Source organism: Engystomops pustulosus, chromosome 1, assembly GCF_040894005.1.
Source record: "Engystomops pustulosus chromosome 1, aEngPut4.maternal, whole genome shotgun sequence".
NCBI lineage: Eukaryota > Metazoa > Chordata > Amphibia > Anura > Leptodactylidae > Engystomops > Engystomops pustulosus.
This window is the reverse complement of record NC_092411.1, coordinates 260,980,004-260,995,918: the sequence shown is the minus strand read 5'-3', so window position 1 is coordinate 260,995,918 and position 15,915 is coordinate 260,980,004. Positions and strand designations below refer to the sequence as shown.

Here is a 15,915-nt window from a genome sequence, read left to right as displayed (position 1 = left end):
TTTATCACCTTGACATTCTCCCGTGCTTTAACCAAGGTAGGGTCCTGTAGCTGTGCAGCCCCAAAATTGTCACGGGAAATCTCAAGGTCCAGCATGTCGGCCACCTCCTCGTGGCCCTCGACCTCACCAGCTAGGACCTCTAGGGGAGAGAATTCATCACATGGGGTCACCCCTACTGCTGGTGTGGGTACATCGGCCTCAAAGGGTTCAGGGGCCAAGGCCGGACATACCTGTTGTCCATTATCTGCAACAGCACCTGAGGTGGGTCTTCGTCTCCAGAGGTCCCAAAACACCGGTAAGTCTCTGCCGATAATAGCCTCATGAAAAAGGGTCCCCACCACCCCCACTTCATGGGTAACAGAACCACAAGGGGTATGTAGGTTGATGACAGCAGTGGGATATTCGCGAGTGTCCCCATGTATACACAACACTCCCACTTTCCGCCCGCTGTACAGTCCAGGATCATCCAAAGTTCCCCGCACCAGGGTGACCAGACTCCCTGAGTCTAGCAAGGCTTCCACTGTGTGACCACCGATTGTGACCATGCATACTTGGGGTTCTGCATCCGTGACTGACTCTGCCGACAGAACTGGCCGGGCAAACAGTGACACTCGCCGGGTCTGGTTGCAGTCCATTGGCTCCACTGACAGTGGACAGTTGGCAGCAATATGGCCCATTTCATGGCACCGCCAGCACTGGATACGGCCATGACCTCTGTCACGAGCCTCACTGGGTTTCTGGGTATCCACGCCCCCCAATGAACCCCCTCCCAACCTGACATGTCTCCCCTTTTCCGCAGTAGCAGTCTTACCAGCTGGTTTGGTGACCCTGTCACTGGCACTGCTTCGTGTCGGAGAGGTAAGTAGAAGGTCCTCCGTAGCCCGATACCTCTCTACAAGGGACCCAAGATCCTCAGCTTTTGTGGGACCGGCCTGTCCAACCCACCGCTGGAGCCGAGAGGGCAGAGAACGGGTGAATTTGTCGAGGACCACTCTCTCTACCATCTGTGCTGGGGTGCAGTCCTCTGGTTGCAGCCACTTCCGGACAAGATGGATCAGGTCATGCATTTGGGAGCGTGGGGGTAATTTTTCTGAGTAAGCCCACTGGTGGACCCGGCTGGAGCGAACCTGAACGGTGACCCCAAGACGAGCCAGAATCTCCGCCTTTAGCTGGGGGTACTTACGGGCCTCCGTTTCACTCAGGTCGTAGTAAGCCTTCTGCGACTCGCCGGTCAGGAACGGTGCCAGGACATCTGCCCACTGCTCAGCCGGTAACTCCTCTTGCTCAGCTACTCGTTCGAACACAGTGAGATACGCCTCCACGTCGTCGGTCGTCGCCATTTTTTGTAAAGCCTTTTGTACTGCAGCCCGTGCGGAATGCTGGACAACCGGGTACCCTTGCAGACCAGTACGGAACCCCTCAGTAGTCGTCGCTTGCGGTGCTGCCATCATGCCAGAAAACTTCTCCATCATCAGCTGGAACATGGCTCGGGATTCTTCCTGCTGCTGGCGGGACCTCTCCTCCTGCAGCTGAAACATGGCTTGCTGCTGGCGGGACCTCTCCTCCTGCTGCTGGAGCATGGCTTGCTGCAGCTGCCGATTAGCCAGGGACTCTTCCTGCTGCTGCTGCCGATTAGCTCTGGCCTCCTCCTGCTGCTGGCGGGATCTCTCCTCCTGCTGCTGGAGCATGGCTTTAATAAAGTCCTCCATCTTGGCTGTATCCTGCAATTTGCCTGCTGCTTTCACCCAGGCCATGCAATGTTGCAGGATGTAGCGAGCCTTTCGGGTGTATGTCTTTTTGAACTGCCCGCAATCCGAAGCACCATATGTGGGGATTTGGCCCAGTAGAGACCGTGGGAGCGGGGTGCTGTGATGCAGTTCAAGACAGGGACACCAGGGTACAGTCCAAACAGGTCTCGCCTGCGTTTATTGCAGCAAAATAAAACCAGCCTTTACATACAGGTATTTGAATAAACAAAAGAAAACCTACCCGTCAGGGTGCTAACTATACAATTAGTCCACTAGCTCACACTAAACAAAAAAGATCACGTGGCTGCTCCAGACACACAGGTCAGAGCTGTGTCCTCTCAGCCTCCTTCCACAGAGAGACAACCCACTCAACTCTGCTGAGTCATTTTATCCAGGCTAATTAGGCTGTTCCCATCACCTGTGTCCAAGGTGCTGGACAAACCCACCTCAGCACTAAGGCCTTGCATAGAAGCAAAACCTAGGGGAAACATACCGCCCATCCACAGTTAACCCCTTCAGTGTCTCACACACAGTACATGGATAATACACACAGTGATGTCACAGTACAGGGATAATACATACAGTGATGTCACAGTACTGGGATAATACACATAGTGATGTCACAGTCCAGGGATAACACATAGTGATGTCACAATACAGTGATAACACAAATAGTGATGTCACAGTACAGAGATAAGGCACACAGTGATGTCACAGTACAGTATAATACACACAGTGGTGTCACAGTACAGGGATAATACACACAGTGATGTCACAGTACAGAGATAATACACACAGTGATGTCACAGTACAGGGATAATACACACAGTGATGTCACAGTACAGGGATAATACACACAGTGATGCCACACAACAATGATAATACACACAGTAATGTCACAGTACAGGGATAATACACACAGTGATGTCACAGTACAGGGATAATACACACAGTGATGTCACAGTATAGTGATAATACACACAGTGATGTCACAGTACAGGGATAATACATAAAGTGATGTCACAATACAGGGATAATACACACAGTGATGTCACAGTACAGGGATAATACACACAGTGATGTCACAGTGCAGGGATAATACACACAGTGATGTCACAGTACAGGGATAATACACACAGTGATGTCACAGTACAGGGATAATACACACAGTGATGTCACAATACAGGGATAATACACACAGTGATGTCACAGTACAGGGATAATACACACAGTGATGTCACAGTGCAGGGATAATACACACAGTGATGTCACAGTACAGGGATAATACACACAGTGATGTCACAGTACAGGGATAATACACACAGTGATGTCACAATACAGGGATTATATACACAGTGATGTCACAGTACAGCATAATACACACAGTGATGTCACAATACAGGGATTATATACACAGTGATGTCACAGTACAGGGATAATACACACAGTGATGTCACAGTACAGGGATAATACACACAGTCACAGCACATCTCAAGTAACAGATTGCAAAATGGGTCTTCATTTACTGTACCGCTTCTAACTGCATTATTTGAGCAAGTTGGTCAGAACTTTTTGTACTTTTTTTGTTTATTAAAAAAATACAGTATGACGTTTCGGATCAATTAGAACTTTCGGTGTAAGTCTGATACAATGGACGGATCTTTCCAGCTGGGATAATTCTAGCTCCTAATAAAAACAGAATGTACTGGCCAAGAAATAAACCATAAATCATTGCATTAGGAACAAACCTCCCCAGCTTCTACTGCTGAATATTTGTTTGTTCCTTGTAGACCGTATCACTCCGTGTTTATTCTGGGTCCTCGGGAAATGCCAAGCAAACAGAACGGGTAGAAAATCACTGGATGGTGCTGTGTTCTGGAGTATGCCAGGCATTTGTGAGTCCTCCTATTCATCATGTTTATGTATTAGTAACTCCCTTGTCACTATACAGGTTTTGATCTTTCTCAATCAGGTGTAACTTTGGATAGTTTGGAAATTCCGGTATCCCAGATACAAGAATTCAAGACAAAAAATACAGTACAGTGACCAACCCATCGGAGGAAACGCTAAGTACAAACCTCATAACTCCCTATGGGCAAAGATGTTTTGTGCACTGATCATGTGATAAAACTTATCGGGGCTCATTTACTAAGGGCCCCCGGACCGCCGTTCTGTCGGGTTTGCCGAATATTTCCGTTTTGCGCTGAATTTCTCCAGGTTTTTAGTGCACATGATCGGATCGGCGCTGGCTTGCAACAGAAAACAGGGGGGGGGCGTGCCGTCGGACAACCTGACGGATTTGGACAAACCGCAGAATTTAAAAAACAAAACTGTGTCGCAATATCAAGCAGTCACATGCACCAGGAAGAAGAAGGTGAACTCCGGCGGACCTCAGCGCGGAAGCGACACATACAGGGAATTGGACGCACGACCTTAATGAATCGCGACAGACCCGAATCCTCGTCGGACAATGCACCGCAGGATAGCGACATGCCCGGGTAAGTAAATCTGCCCCATCAAGTACTGTATACAGTGCATCTGTGTATTGACCCTTTTGGCAATTGGTGTTGGATAACAAATGAAAAGAATTGATGCAACAATTACATGAATTGCATAGATGACAATGTAGTGGTCATGCTGTGAGTTCCCGCTGTGAGAGAAGGGATGAGTTTCTTAAATAACAGACCTGAAAAACAGGTGTTAACAAAAAATCTGATGATAAAAATATGTGAATGTTTATTTTTTAATTTATCTTGGTAACAGTACAGGGAAGATTTGGCCTTGTAACTGTACTGAGGACACAAGGAAAAACAGTGATCACATCAATGCATGACATGCACAAAGAAAAAGTGTAGAGAAGCTGCTAAATAAAAGATTAAGCCAAATGGCACATTGTTTACATCAATTTAATATATATTCTTTATGATTTTTGAAAAAAAAGTTTTTTATTTTTCTTCTTCTACTTTTTGAATAGCATTTTTAAGTATGACTATTAAACCCCCAAACAAGCAGACGCTTCCTATTCTTTAGAGATCACTTTGACAGAATTCATTTCATTATTATCAATAGCAGTGCAATTTTTAACCTGACCATTACACACCAAAACAAGAAGACACTTGCTGTTCTGTAGAGATCACTTTGGCAGAAGTCATTTCATTATCATCAATATCACTGCAGTTTTTAATCTGACCGTCAAACACCAAAACAAGCAGACACTTCCTGTCCTTTAGAGATCACTTTGACAGAAGTCATTTCATTATCATCAAAAGCACTGCTGTTTTTAATGTATCCATTAAACACCAAAACAAGCAGATACTTCCTGTTCTGTAGAGATCACTTTGGCTGAAGTAATTTCTTTTATCATCAATTGCAGGAGAGCAATGATAGGTTTAATCTTTACAATCGATAGATAATATAAAGCACCTTTCAACGTTAGTGAACACAGCTCACAATGGTCATGATAAACATGTCATACATCAAAAAGTAAAAGTGCCCCAATGACATAGTGCATTCATTAGACTGGAAACACATTAAACTCCAATAATGACACTAATTTCCAAAAAAATTTTAATTAAGTTTTTGGTGTATCCAAAAGTGAGAGGAAATCCAATTTTTTTTCTTGGATTTGGATTTTGTGAATCGCCCTGATGTATCTGGTTATACATTTATGTGTTTATAAGCAGTTGCTACAAAAGCCATGGAAAATCAAATATCCACAAATTTACAAATTTACAAAGGCGAGCAGGAATCATTATCTGGAATGGTAAACTAGGGCAAATAAAATACAAGAGATTTATCACTGCTCCGCAGCGGCTAGTTTCTGCTTCAGAAATCGAGTCTCGTGGCCCAGTTTTGCAGTTTTTCCTATTTCAGATATATTACAGCTGTGATATATCGGGAAGATGTGTATTTACCAACAAACTCATGTGAACCAGATATGAGTATTGGAAGGAACACGCTCAGGGACACTGCGGGACAGTGGTGGGCGGATTAAGCCTGCCACAATGTGACCCAATCCAAATTTTGGTGTTATTCCATTTGCTAGTTGGTGACCCATTACTCAGCCTACTCTATTTATGGAGATTCTCTGGCTCCCCGCATACCACTTACTCTCATAAGCTATAGGTTACTAAAGGTCTGCAGATTACATGAGCATCACAGTCTGGAAGCACAATTATCTAAAATATATATGACTGATTAAGTTTAAAGTTTTTTCTCCTCTTTACCCCCTCATTGATCCAATTTTATCCAAAATTTTATCCAAAATTATTATACGTTGTATACTTTATGGCTCTGGTCATATCTGACCCCAAATTTTAGAATCTATGACCCCTATATGGGCACACTGTTATCTCTGTCTCTTTTGGTGCTATAGCCTAGAGATAGTTTGCCCGATTCAAGGGAAAGGTTGCTGTTTAGGGCTGCGGCTCCGAGGTTAGGACTTTTAGGGCGACCTAGGCTCCAGCCACTACTTTAGGGTCTGTTCAGTTTTCTGCCCAACATTGTCTGTTCCTATGCACCCCGGAGCTTACATGTTATGCACCCCGCTATCCTGTCTCTCCAACCCTCTATTCACCTGACCTCGCTCTGCATCACACCTCAATCTCGAGTGTTGCCATACATCTGCAGTCCTGGCCTCCTGAACCTCCATGGGCAAAGTTGGACATAGCCCGACAGGTATGTGGTCTTACTGGTTGAGTGTTTCCAATGGTCAGACAGTTTTTCTCTCTTGCTGGTTTGTTGACAGATTTTAGGAACTCATCATTAAAAGTTATGTTTTATGAAGTTTGAAGCACCATTTGGATTTTGGCTTTTGCTTCTAGTAGGTGCTGACGGGGCAGGGGGTCTACTCCATCCTGCCCTCCTTTTTGTACTTTTTGCATTCTTTTATCTCTTTAGGGTTTTGTTCTGAGGACTGAATTTACTTAGGTGGTTTGGTTTGTCAAAACGTATATACGTCTTGCCATTAAGTGCTGTAGCCATTTGGGAGAAGTTGCCAAGGTGGTCTGAGCTGAATGGAGACGAAAGGAATAGAGAATGTCTATAATCAGGTGTCATCAGAATTAAAGTGGAACTGTCATGGAGTTCAAAAACAACTTTGAGGCCCTGATCAACAATGTATCAAAAGTTGAGGGTCACTGTGTTGTTCCAACTCCCAGGTTTACACCTCTAATAATAAAGTATAATTATAGGACAATTACTTGACTGTGCATGTACTCTATTGAATGAACAATTTGCCCAAAAATTTTTTTACTGTCCGGAGGATTAGGGAAAGAGAGACATTGGCTCCCCACCTGCCAGCTACTTTTATAAGCTATAGGCTACATCTCACTTTGGATGTACGCCCCCTCATCCAAAGATTATTATGCTTTTATCCCTTTAGAGTTCCGGTCTGAGGACAGAATTTACTTAGGCAGTTTGGTTTGTCAAAACGTATATATATCTTGCCATTAAGTTTGGCATCCATTTGGCAGAAGTTAAAAAGAAGAAATTATTCAGCTCACCCTGCCTCTTTCAGCCACGTGTTGAAGTGCTGGTGCACGGACAAACTGATTCGGATCAGTACATAGCAATATAGCGGAAAACTGTGAATCCAGAAGCCAGGCAGGTATACAGACTAGTGTAGATAAAAAATAGAGCTTATTTCATCCTTTAAAAGTGGTTAAAAAAAGGATCCATAGTGAAAAACTGACGTGTTTCGAACAAAGTTGGTTCTTAATCATAGATTAATCATCTATGATTAAGACTATGATTAAGAACTAACTTTGTTCGAAACGCGTCCGTTTTTTCACTATGGATCCCTATGGATTCACTATTCACTATGGATTCCATATGATTAAGACTATGATTAAGAACTAACTTTTTTCAAAACGCGTCAGAAGTTGGCAGAAGTTGTCAAGGTGGTCTGAGCTGAATGGAGAAGAAAGGAATATGAGAATATGATGGCATCAAAATTATAGTTCAACTGTCAACTCCGGACAACTCTATTAAAATAAATTTAGAATTCCCTGTAACATAATAAATTTGGAGCATAAACAGAACCATCCAGGAATGTTTGAATAAAGTTTGGCCTACATAGTATTACAACTAGTTAATTTTACTATGGAATTTAAGCTGAAGTACAAAGCAATACAATGTATTCCATGCAATCCTGGGCATCAAATAAAAAGCACTATAGTCTTGGTGTTGCCCGTGCCTAATTAACACCTAATTGTTAAAATTCCTCCCACTGTTGAGTGGATGTGTCCATACATAGAGTGATCATTTCTACTCTGAGAAACCAGTACATCAATGAGTTTCAGTGATCCATTCAGTGCAACTGATATAAGTTGGTTTCCAATATCAAGAAGCTCACAGCTAGTAACCATGTCACACCCCAACATTAACTACTAGACTAGTTTATGTCTTCCTCACACTGCAAGGTCAACCTATACTATCTGGATCTTCATGATCTGCCTGTATTCTGGTCTTAAAGGTCACCTACATGATTGGTTGCCCAATTCCAAAGGTCATACTTCTGCTTTACTCGGTTTGCCGTTACTCAGCACTATCATGATTAAGGGGCCACCATGTCTAGATCCGTCATACACACCTGACTGGCTTTCTCCATTCGATGAGCAGCAGCTGACTTGTGACACTCATATACTACCCCAGTGTCTCATACTAGGACCCTATGACTTGGCCGGTGTGTAGGTGGCAAGCACATGTCCGCACATGGTTCTATCTTCTGGTCTTGTGATAAGATGTAGCAGTGGATGAACTTGTCATTTAAGCCTCTTTAACTGCGTCTTAATCATAGGTCCTTGCAGTCCTATGTAACACATGATGAAGTCAGCTCAGTTTCTAGTTAAATATAAAGTCTTCTAAGCATAGAAATATCATTAACTGCACTGGAAAAAAACGTGGTGTGGAAATTGAACTAGATCCCTATCCCGGGATATGCCTGCCTGTGACATCATCAAGGGTATTCATTTCATGACTCTTACTTGCGTATCGAAGAATTTGCACTCACACGTGATCTCAGTCGCACAGCATGGGTACCCATGACTTTTTTTTCCCCTCTATTAACTCTTAATCAGCTGGTACAGCTCCTGGCGTATGACTTTGTAGGAGGGAAGAAAGTAGAGACACAAGTCTATAGTCCTACGCCCCACCACATGCTGATCTTCTACCCAAATTAAGTAAGACTCCTCCACCTGTTCAGATCATGACTGACACATGCCATTGTGTAGATTGGGATGCATGTATATAGCGTCTATAGCAGCAGAAAGCTAAAAACCCAAGGAAATGAGCATGACGGATGATAAGTGCACGTCCCTGACTGCATCTGACCAAGGACAGTATACAGTGTCCTGATTTCTGCTGTGCAAGAATGCATCTCATCCTATAGACAGAAATGACAAGTCACTGACTGTTCTGCTGGAGGGCACATAGCCACGGAGGTGGATGCACCTTGATGAGTCGATTTCCCTATACTATTCCCATATACTATATACAAGATTTTCCATCCTTCACGCTTGAAAGGCTATTTTCACCTCCATCAGGAACCCAATGCAGCAGTCCCTTAAAATATTATATACCTCTGTATCTTAAAGAGATAATGCCCAATAAAGACCATGCAATAATGTATCAACTAATATGTTCCATCAAAGTCAGAGCGTTCTAGTTTCTTTCTAGAACTCCAACACAATTCATTACTAGAATATTCGATATCTGGGAGAAATCCTAGACAGTTTGGCAGCCAGAATAATCTACAGGTTTGTGGTTACAATCGGCTTCCAGCACTTGATTTATAGATAAGCGTTTAGGATTGTACATTTGGGGGAGAGGTCTGATCCTTGGTCCCACCCAATGCACTGTATGCAGTTCTTAGAAAACTCTATGCAGGTCTGCACCATAGAAGAAGCCCGGCAGTAGCTATAGTCATGAAAGAGTTAAGAAGAGCTAAGAAAGATAAAATGAAGTCTGGATATGGAAATGCTTAAATATAAGCAGATTATAAAAATACAATAGTTTACAGGAAGCCAAAATACTAGACGCTCTAGAAACATGATCAAAGTCCTTCCACAGTGGTGTCAGAAGTCATGTAGATGACATCAGGATAGTGGGATACATTCATGACATTGAAAGTTTGGAGATATCATTGCAAGTACACTAGGTTGACCTTAACTCTTTACAACCCAGTGCTTAGTTCATATGTTGGATGACATGATGGTCACCTTCTCAATGACCTTTGAAGGAGCAGCATCATCAGAATCACCTACCTGGCTGCAGGAGGTGTGATTGGAGAGGAAGGGTAGGAGAGCATCTTCTGGGAGCCCATAGCTCGCCATCCTATACAGAGGAAAAGCTGTGCAGGAGAAGAAGAGGAGGAGGAGGAAGAGCTAGGAGGGTGCAGGTGGTGCAGTGTCTACACAGTCTACCCTTCAATAGGCTAGGTGCTGCCTGGGTCTCCTTGCCTTGCAGCTGAACGATGGAGTGTTGGGAGCAGATCCCGAGCAGTATGTGAGGACTAGAGGAAAAAGCGAAGGAGGGGCAAGATACCGAGCGAGGGAGAGAGAGGAGGATGATGACTGTGACACAGGGACAGAGGAGGCACAAGCACAGCTCCAAGACTTTGCACTTCATTTGTAAAACACAGAAGTCTTCTCCAAGCAAGGATACAAAAGTCTCGTCTGCAGCAGTGACAGTGCCCAGACACATTAGCCGCTCATTACAAAACACCTACAGAAAGTTAACACAAAACTCTACAGAGACTTGAGGGCAATGATCCGGATTGCCATACGACCAATGAGACTAGAGCTAATGATAATCGATGAATGGGTAATGACTGGCGCAAAGGTGTAGAATTTTCCAAAGGAGAAGTGATCAAGAAACAGGGACGCAAGATAAAACATGTCCGAAGTCCGAAGATCTGGAGTAAGATTCTAAATTCATATTTTACTAAAGGAGTGGTGGATGCTTGGAAAGGACGTACAGCAGATGTGGTGAAAAAAATAAATATCAATAGGAGTTTTCCAGGAATTAAATTGTCCCGATATTTTTTGCCGCCTTAGTCAAATCATTGCAAAAAGCAATAGTGAAAAAAACTTTTGTAGTAAAGTTATAAAAAATGACATATAGGTATGTAGCACTAAAATATAAGGTGCCTTTGAAGGCTTAAAAAGTATATAGCATTCACAAAACACAAGATACCTAAGTTATATCAGCTCTGAATTTGGGGTGAGTTTTAAAAATTTTGCACAATTTTAAAAGTTGCTAATTTGCATGAGGAATATTAAAATAATCAATTACTTAAACCCAACACATAAAATCTGTCATACTGTCTGTATAGCAGAGCCCCCCCCCTTATAATAAAATGTCCCGCACAGCCCCCTTCTTAATAAATTTCCAGCACAGCTCCCTTCATAATAAATTTCCAGCAGATCCCACCTTTAATGATTAAATGTATACCAGAGCCCCCCTTTAAGGATAAAATGTCAAGCAGAGCCCCCTTTATAATAAAATGTCCAGCAGAACCCCCGTAATAATAAAATGTCCAGCACAGCCCCCTTTATAATAAATTCCAGCAGATGCCACCTTTAATGATTCAATGTATACCAGAGCCCCCCTTTAATGATAAAATGTCCAGCAGAGCCCCCTTTATAAGTAAATGTCCAGCAGAACCCCCTTAATAATAAAATGTTCAGCAGAGCCCCCTTCATAATAAATTTCCAGAAGCTCCAACCTTTAACGATTAAATGTATACCAGTGCCCCCCTTTGATGATAAAATGTCCTGCAGAGCCCCCTTTATAACAAAGTGTCCAGCAGAACCCCCTTAATAATAAAATGTCCAGCAGAGCCCCCTTCATAATAAAATATCCAGCAGAGCACCCCTTCGTAATAAAATGTCCAGCAGCGCACTACATAAGGATTAAATGTCCAGCAGAGTCCCACATAATAAAATAATAAACTCAGTACTCACCTCCAGTGCTTAGCCTGACATCCTCTTCCCCTTGTGGCTCATCTTCTCCCTGCATCTTCACAAAAATTGTGCCGAAAAACTTGGCTCATATTCAAGTATATAGGGTAATATTTGGTGGTCTATTAACCTATAGCAAGAATGTGAATCTAACCAGTGATGGACACACAGATAATCACCAAATGTACTGGATTTCTTACCCGATGGATAAGTCATTATTAGAAGACCCCTACAATCAGTTTGGACCATACAAAGCTGTAGACAGTGTTAATTATTGGCCCTGGAGATATGTCTAACCATACCTTTGTGTGTGTTGTTAGTAGCAGCAGCATTGTGAAAAAATGTATCTATATTTCAGGATTGTAACTGGACTTGGTACTCTGGGGTGCGCTGGTGTGTGAGATCTCTTCACTGAACACAGCATAGCCTCTTCCCTACAATGAGTCACTAATGTATCAGGCTTCTTTTTGAATACAGCAGTTACTCAGAGGAGAGGGGCAGTGCTGTGTTCCATGAAGAGATCTCACACACCAGGGCACCAAGTCCAGCTACTATCCCAGAATATTAATGCATTTTTCCCAGTCCTGCTGCTACTTACAAAACATACAAAGTTTGCTTAGCAGTGCCAGGGCTGGACATCCACTGAACTATCATTCATCACCTATCCTAAGTATAGGTGATCACTGAATAAATCAAGGTTTGCCCCTTTAAGTTTACACCAGCTCATGTTATTTTGTGTATAATAATACTTTTACATTTTAAGACTCCAAATCTGTTACATCAATTAATGAAAAAAAAGTTTTTGGACATGTTTGATTGATGTTGCTGTCATGTACAGTCCTGTCTGAGTGACAATCTGACGATAATTTATGTGTGGTTCAACCCGGTTTCTATCTAGAGAGTCAAGAGCAGTCATTGTCTTTCACATCACAACAAAAAGTTCTTCTCGCACCTGTATGTGTCTGAAATAATATCCATATAAATATGAAATATTTGTCCAAGGAGATTAATACTCTCTACAGTCATAGCCAAAAGTTGTGAGAATGATCCAAATGTTAATTTTTACAAAGCCTACTGCATCAGGTTTTATAATGGCAATTTGCATACACTCCAGAATGTTATAAAGAGCGATCACCTTAACAGCAATTAATTGCAAAGTCAATATTTGCCTAGAAAATGAACTTTTTCCCCCAAAACACATTTCAACTTCATTGCAGGCCTGCCTTAAAAGGAGCAGCTGACATGGTTTCGGTGATTGCTCCAGTAACACAGGTGTGGGTGCTGATGAGGACAGGGCTGGAGATCAATCTGTCATGATTAAGAAAGAATTATGGATCTCATCATCTCTCATCTCTCTCTATGTATCAGATATTAGTGAATGTTCAGAAGCTAAATAAAAGTGTAGATAAACCCTGTACCCTGATAATCTAAGCACATTGTCTGCATGTAGTATCCCATAGCACTACAGGGATCATGAAGTATCTGCATGTGCCTGCCCACACTCTGGAATCTTATACTGACCATCACTGTGTGATAGGAGCTAAATCCACAATAAAACTGAGAAAACTTTTAAAGTGAGGGCGTTAGAAATTATCTTTATTGTGTAAACATTATAAGGGGATTAAAATTTGAGAACTTTCTTTCATGGGCAAACTTCTTTAAGTTGCAAATACATCTAATGGGCACACAGATTCACCCTCTTTAGATCCAGGTCCTAACACAACAATTGTTCACCACAGAGCAGCCAATAGACAGTGAGTGGTTCTTCCCTACTTGTGCAACACCCTTGCCAACACAGGGTTAAATATAGTTTTGCAAAATCAAAACCCCTACCCATGCAGTAAGGTTTTCTCTGTGGCCTGATCAACCTAGGGGGGCCTCAAGTGTTTGGAAGTGGTAATGCAGCTGGTAATTTTTTGCCCAAGAAGGAATGTATTAATGTTGACCAATCAGATGTACTGTTAGTGTTTAACCCCTACGCGCACCATGTGCTGCGGGGGGTGCATGGAGAGAGCTCACGGGCTGAGTTTTCTCCATACACTGCGGGTGTCGACTGTATAATACAGCTGACACCCGCCTGTTACTGCCGGCACCGATCCCGGCAGTTAACCTGTTAAGTGCCATGGTCAAACCCGCCGAGGGAAGATGGCAGGCTATTAGAGATCACCAGTAATATTGCTATATACTGCAATACAGTAGTATTGCAGTATATGATATAAGCAATCAGACCCTGCAGGATTAAAGTACCCTGCAGGGTCTGAAATAATGATAATTTTTTATTTATTTTTTAAATGTAAAAAATATATTCAAAAAAATTTTAAAAAAGTACAATTTTAAATCACCCCCCTTTCCCTAGATCACATATAAAAGTAAATAAACAGTAAAAATCATAATCATGATAGGTATGTCCGTTCTATCAAAATATAAAAACGATTATTAGCAGAAATTAGCGTCCAAATGTCCAAATCGCCACTTTTTCCCCATTTTTCCAGCCATGAATACTTGTATAAAAAATGATCAAACAGTCATATAGGTCCCAAGTTGATATAAATGAATACGCCAGCATATACAGCAAAAAATGACACCTTACACAGTTCGGTACACCAAAGTATGAAAAAGTTATTGGCCTCAAAATTTGGCAAAATGGAAAATATTTTTTAATGTACAAAAGATTTAAATTTTTTAAAATCTATGAAATCCTAATAAAACCTATATAAATTTGCTATCCCTGTGATCGTAGCGACCCAAAGAATAAAGAGAAAGTGCAAGTGTTTGGAGAGAAGAATAAAACCCATACAAACAGAGCCCACAAGAAAATGCCACAAATGTGTTTTTTTTTTTCAATTTCACTGCACTTGGTATCTGTTTTATACTTGTTTAAAAATTATACTGGGAACTTCAAATTGCTTCAAATTACTTTGTAAAAGTAAAAATTATAAAAACACAGTGCAGCACACTTCCATACCACAGGAGCTAACACCACAGTCCGAGACCGATCCAACAAGTCCCACTTTAAACAATAAAAAAAGGAGTATAAAAAAACTCTGACCGGAGCTCCCAATGATTCCAATACGGCTGCTGTTCAAAATTCCTTCAAAGATCTTCAATTGTATTCTACCGATGAGGAAAGTTTTGCAACAAGATGTAGGTCACTATTCAGAACGTCCTTAAGATGCAGTTTTCTCCTTAAACTCACTCAACAGTGTGGTAGCAAAAACTAAAAAGAGAAAGTAGGCACCAAATCGCATAGTACGTTCTTAAAACCTTGGATTTTATTCTTAAAAGTTATATTCACAAGAGTATGTTTAAAATGCGCATAAAACAGTATACAAAACGGGACGTCAGCTCCACTCGCTCGCTTTGTAAAAGTGCTGGAGGTGCTCAGTCTGACAGCTCCCGATACCCCCCCCCCACCCTCCTCCCGCTGCAAGCCTCCTTCTCCGGGAACTAGGAGACAGCCCATCTCCCGGCTCACTCCACACCCGGCCCTGTGATGTCACCAGCCGGATCGTAATTGCCTGGCCGGCAGCAGAAGGAGGCTTGCATAGGGGGGCGTGCGTAAATTAAAAGGTGAGAGGCGCTCAGGCCCCGTCAGCCTGAGCACCTCCGTCACTTTTACAAAGTTAATATTTTGTTCATAAAGATTCAAGAAAACGTCTAAAAAATAGTCCCCCCATCCAGTAGACCAAACCAGCAGTCTAATTAGGACACTCTATCACCAGTAATTTGATGGTACATGTTCAACACCCCTGCCAACGTGTAGGCAAGGGAGTAGTTGCGAATAAGGCCCTCTACCTGTCAGGATCCATCTAGTGAGCCTGTGCAACTCATCAAGGGATAATGCAGGGAGATCTCAGGTAATCTGCAGCTGTAGCCTCTGCCTGAACAGGCAATAGTCAAATGGGTGTATGATGTTATCCAATGAGTTGGCTGTATTGTAACCTGGAGTGTGATTGGAGAGGTGCTACCACCTGACCAGGGGGGAATAAAACTCCTGTGCAGGGAGGAGCACATGCTCTTTACCACAAGGTCTCTAGACCTCATGATCTTTCTACAGAGCAGCAGTCCAATCTGCAGAGAGAGAGGGAAAAGAGAGACAGTGCACAGCACACCTTCACGGCTGGCACAGAACCCAATTCCAGGACCAAAGTCAGGAGACTCTAATCCAGAGCTGCAGCTTCCACAGTTTGGACACAGCTCCATCC

General features: G+C 42.5%; 1 protein-coding gene across 2 annotated transcripts in view; it reads right to left on the bottom strand.

The window, feature by feature from the left end:
• PPARGC1A (PPARG coactivator 1 alpha) overlaps positions 1-10,258 on the bottom strand; it is a 1,046,166-nt gene extending 1,035,908 nt beyond the window's left edge. Inside the window, exon 1 of one of the 2 annotated variants that reach the window (XM_072126007.1) lies at positions 10,013-10,258. In XM_072126007.1, the coding sequence (XP_071982108.1) occupies positions 10,013-10,081 (69 nt within the window). In that variant the 5' untranslated portion in view covers positions 10,082-10,258. The remainder of the gene's footprint in view (positions 1-10,012) is intronic. The other variant, XM_072126005.1, reaches the window with a different exon arrangement.
• Positions 10,259-15,915: the final 5,657 nt, after the last annotated feature.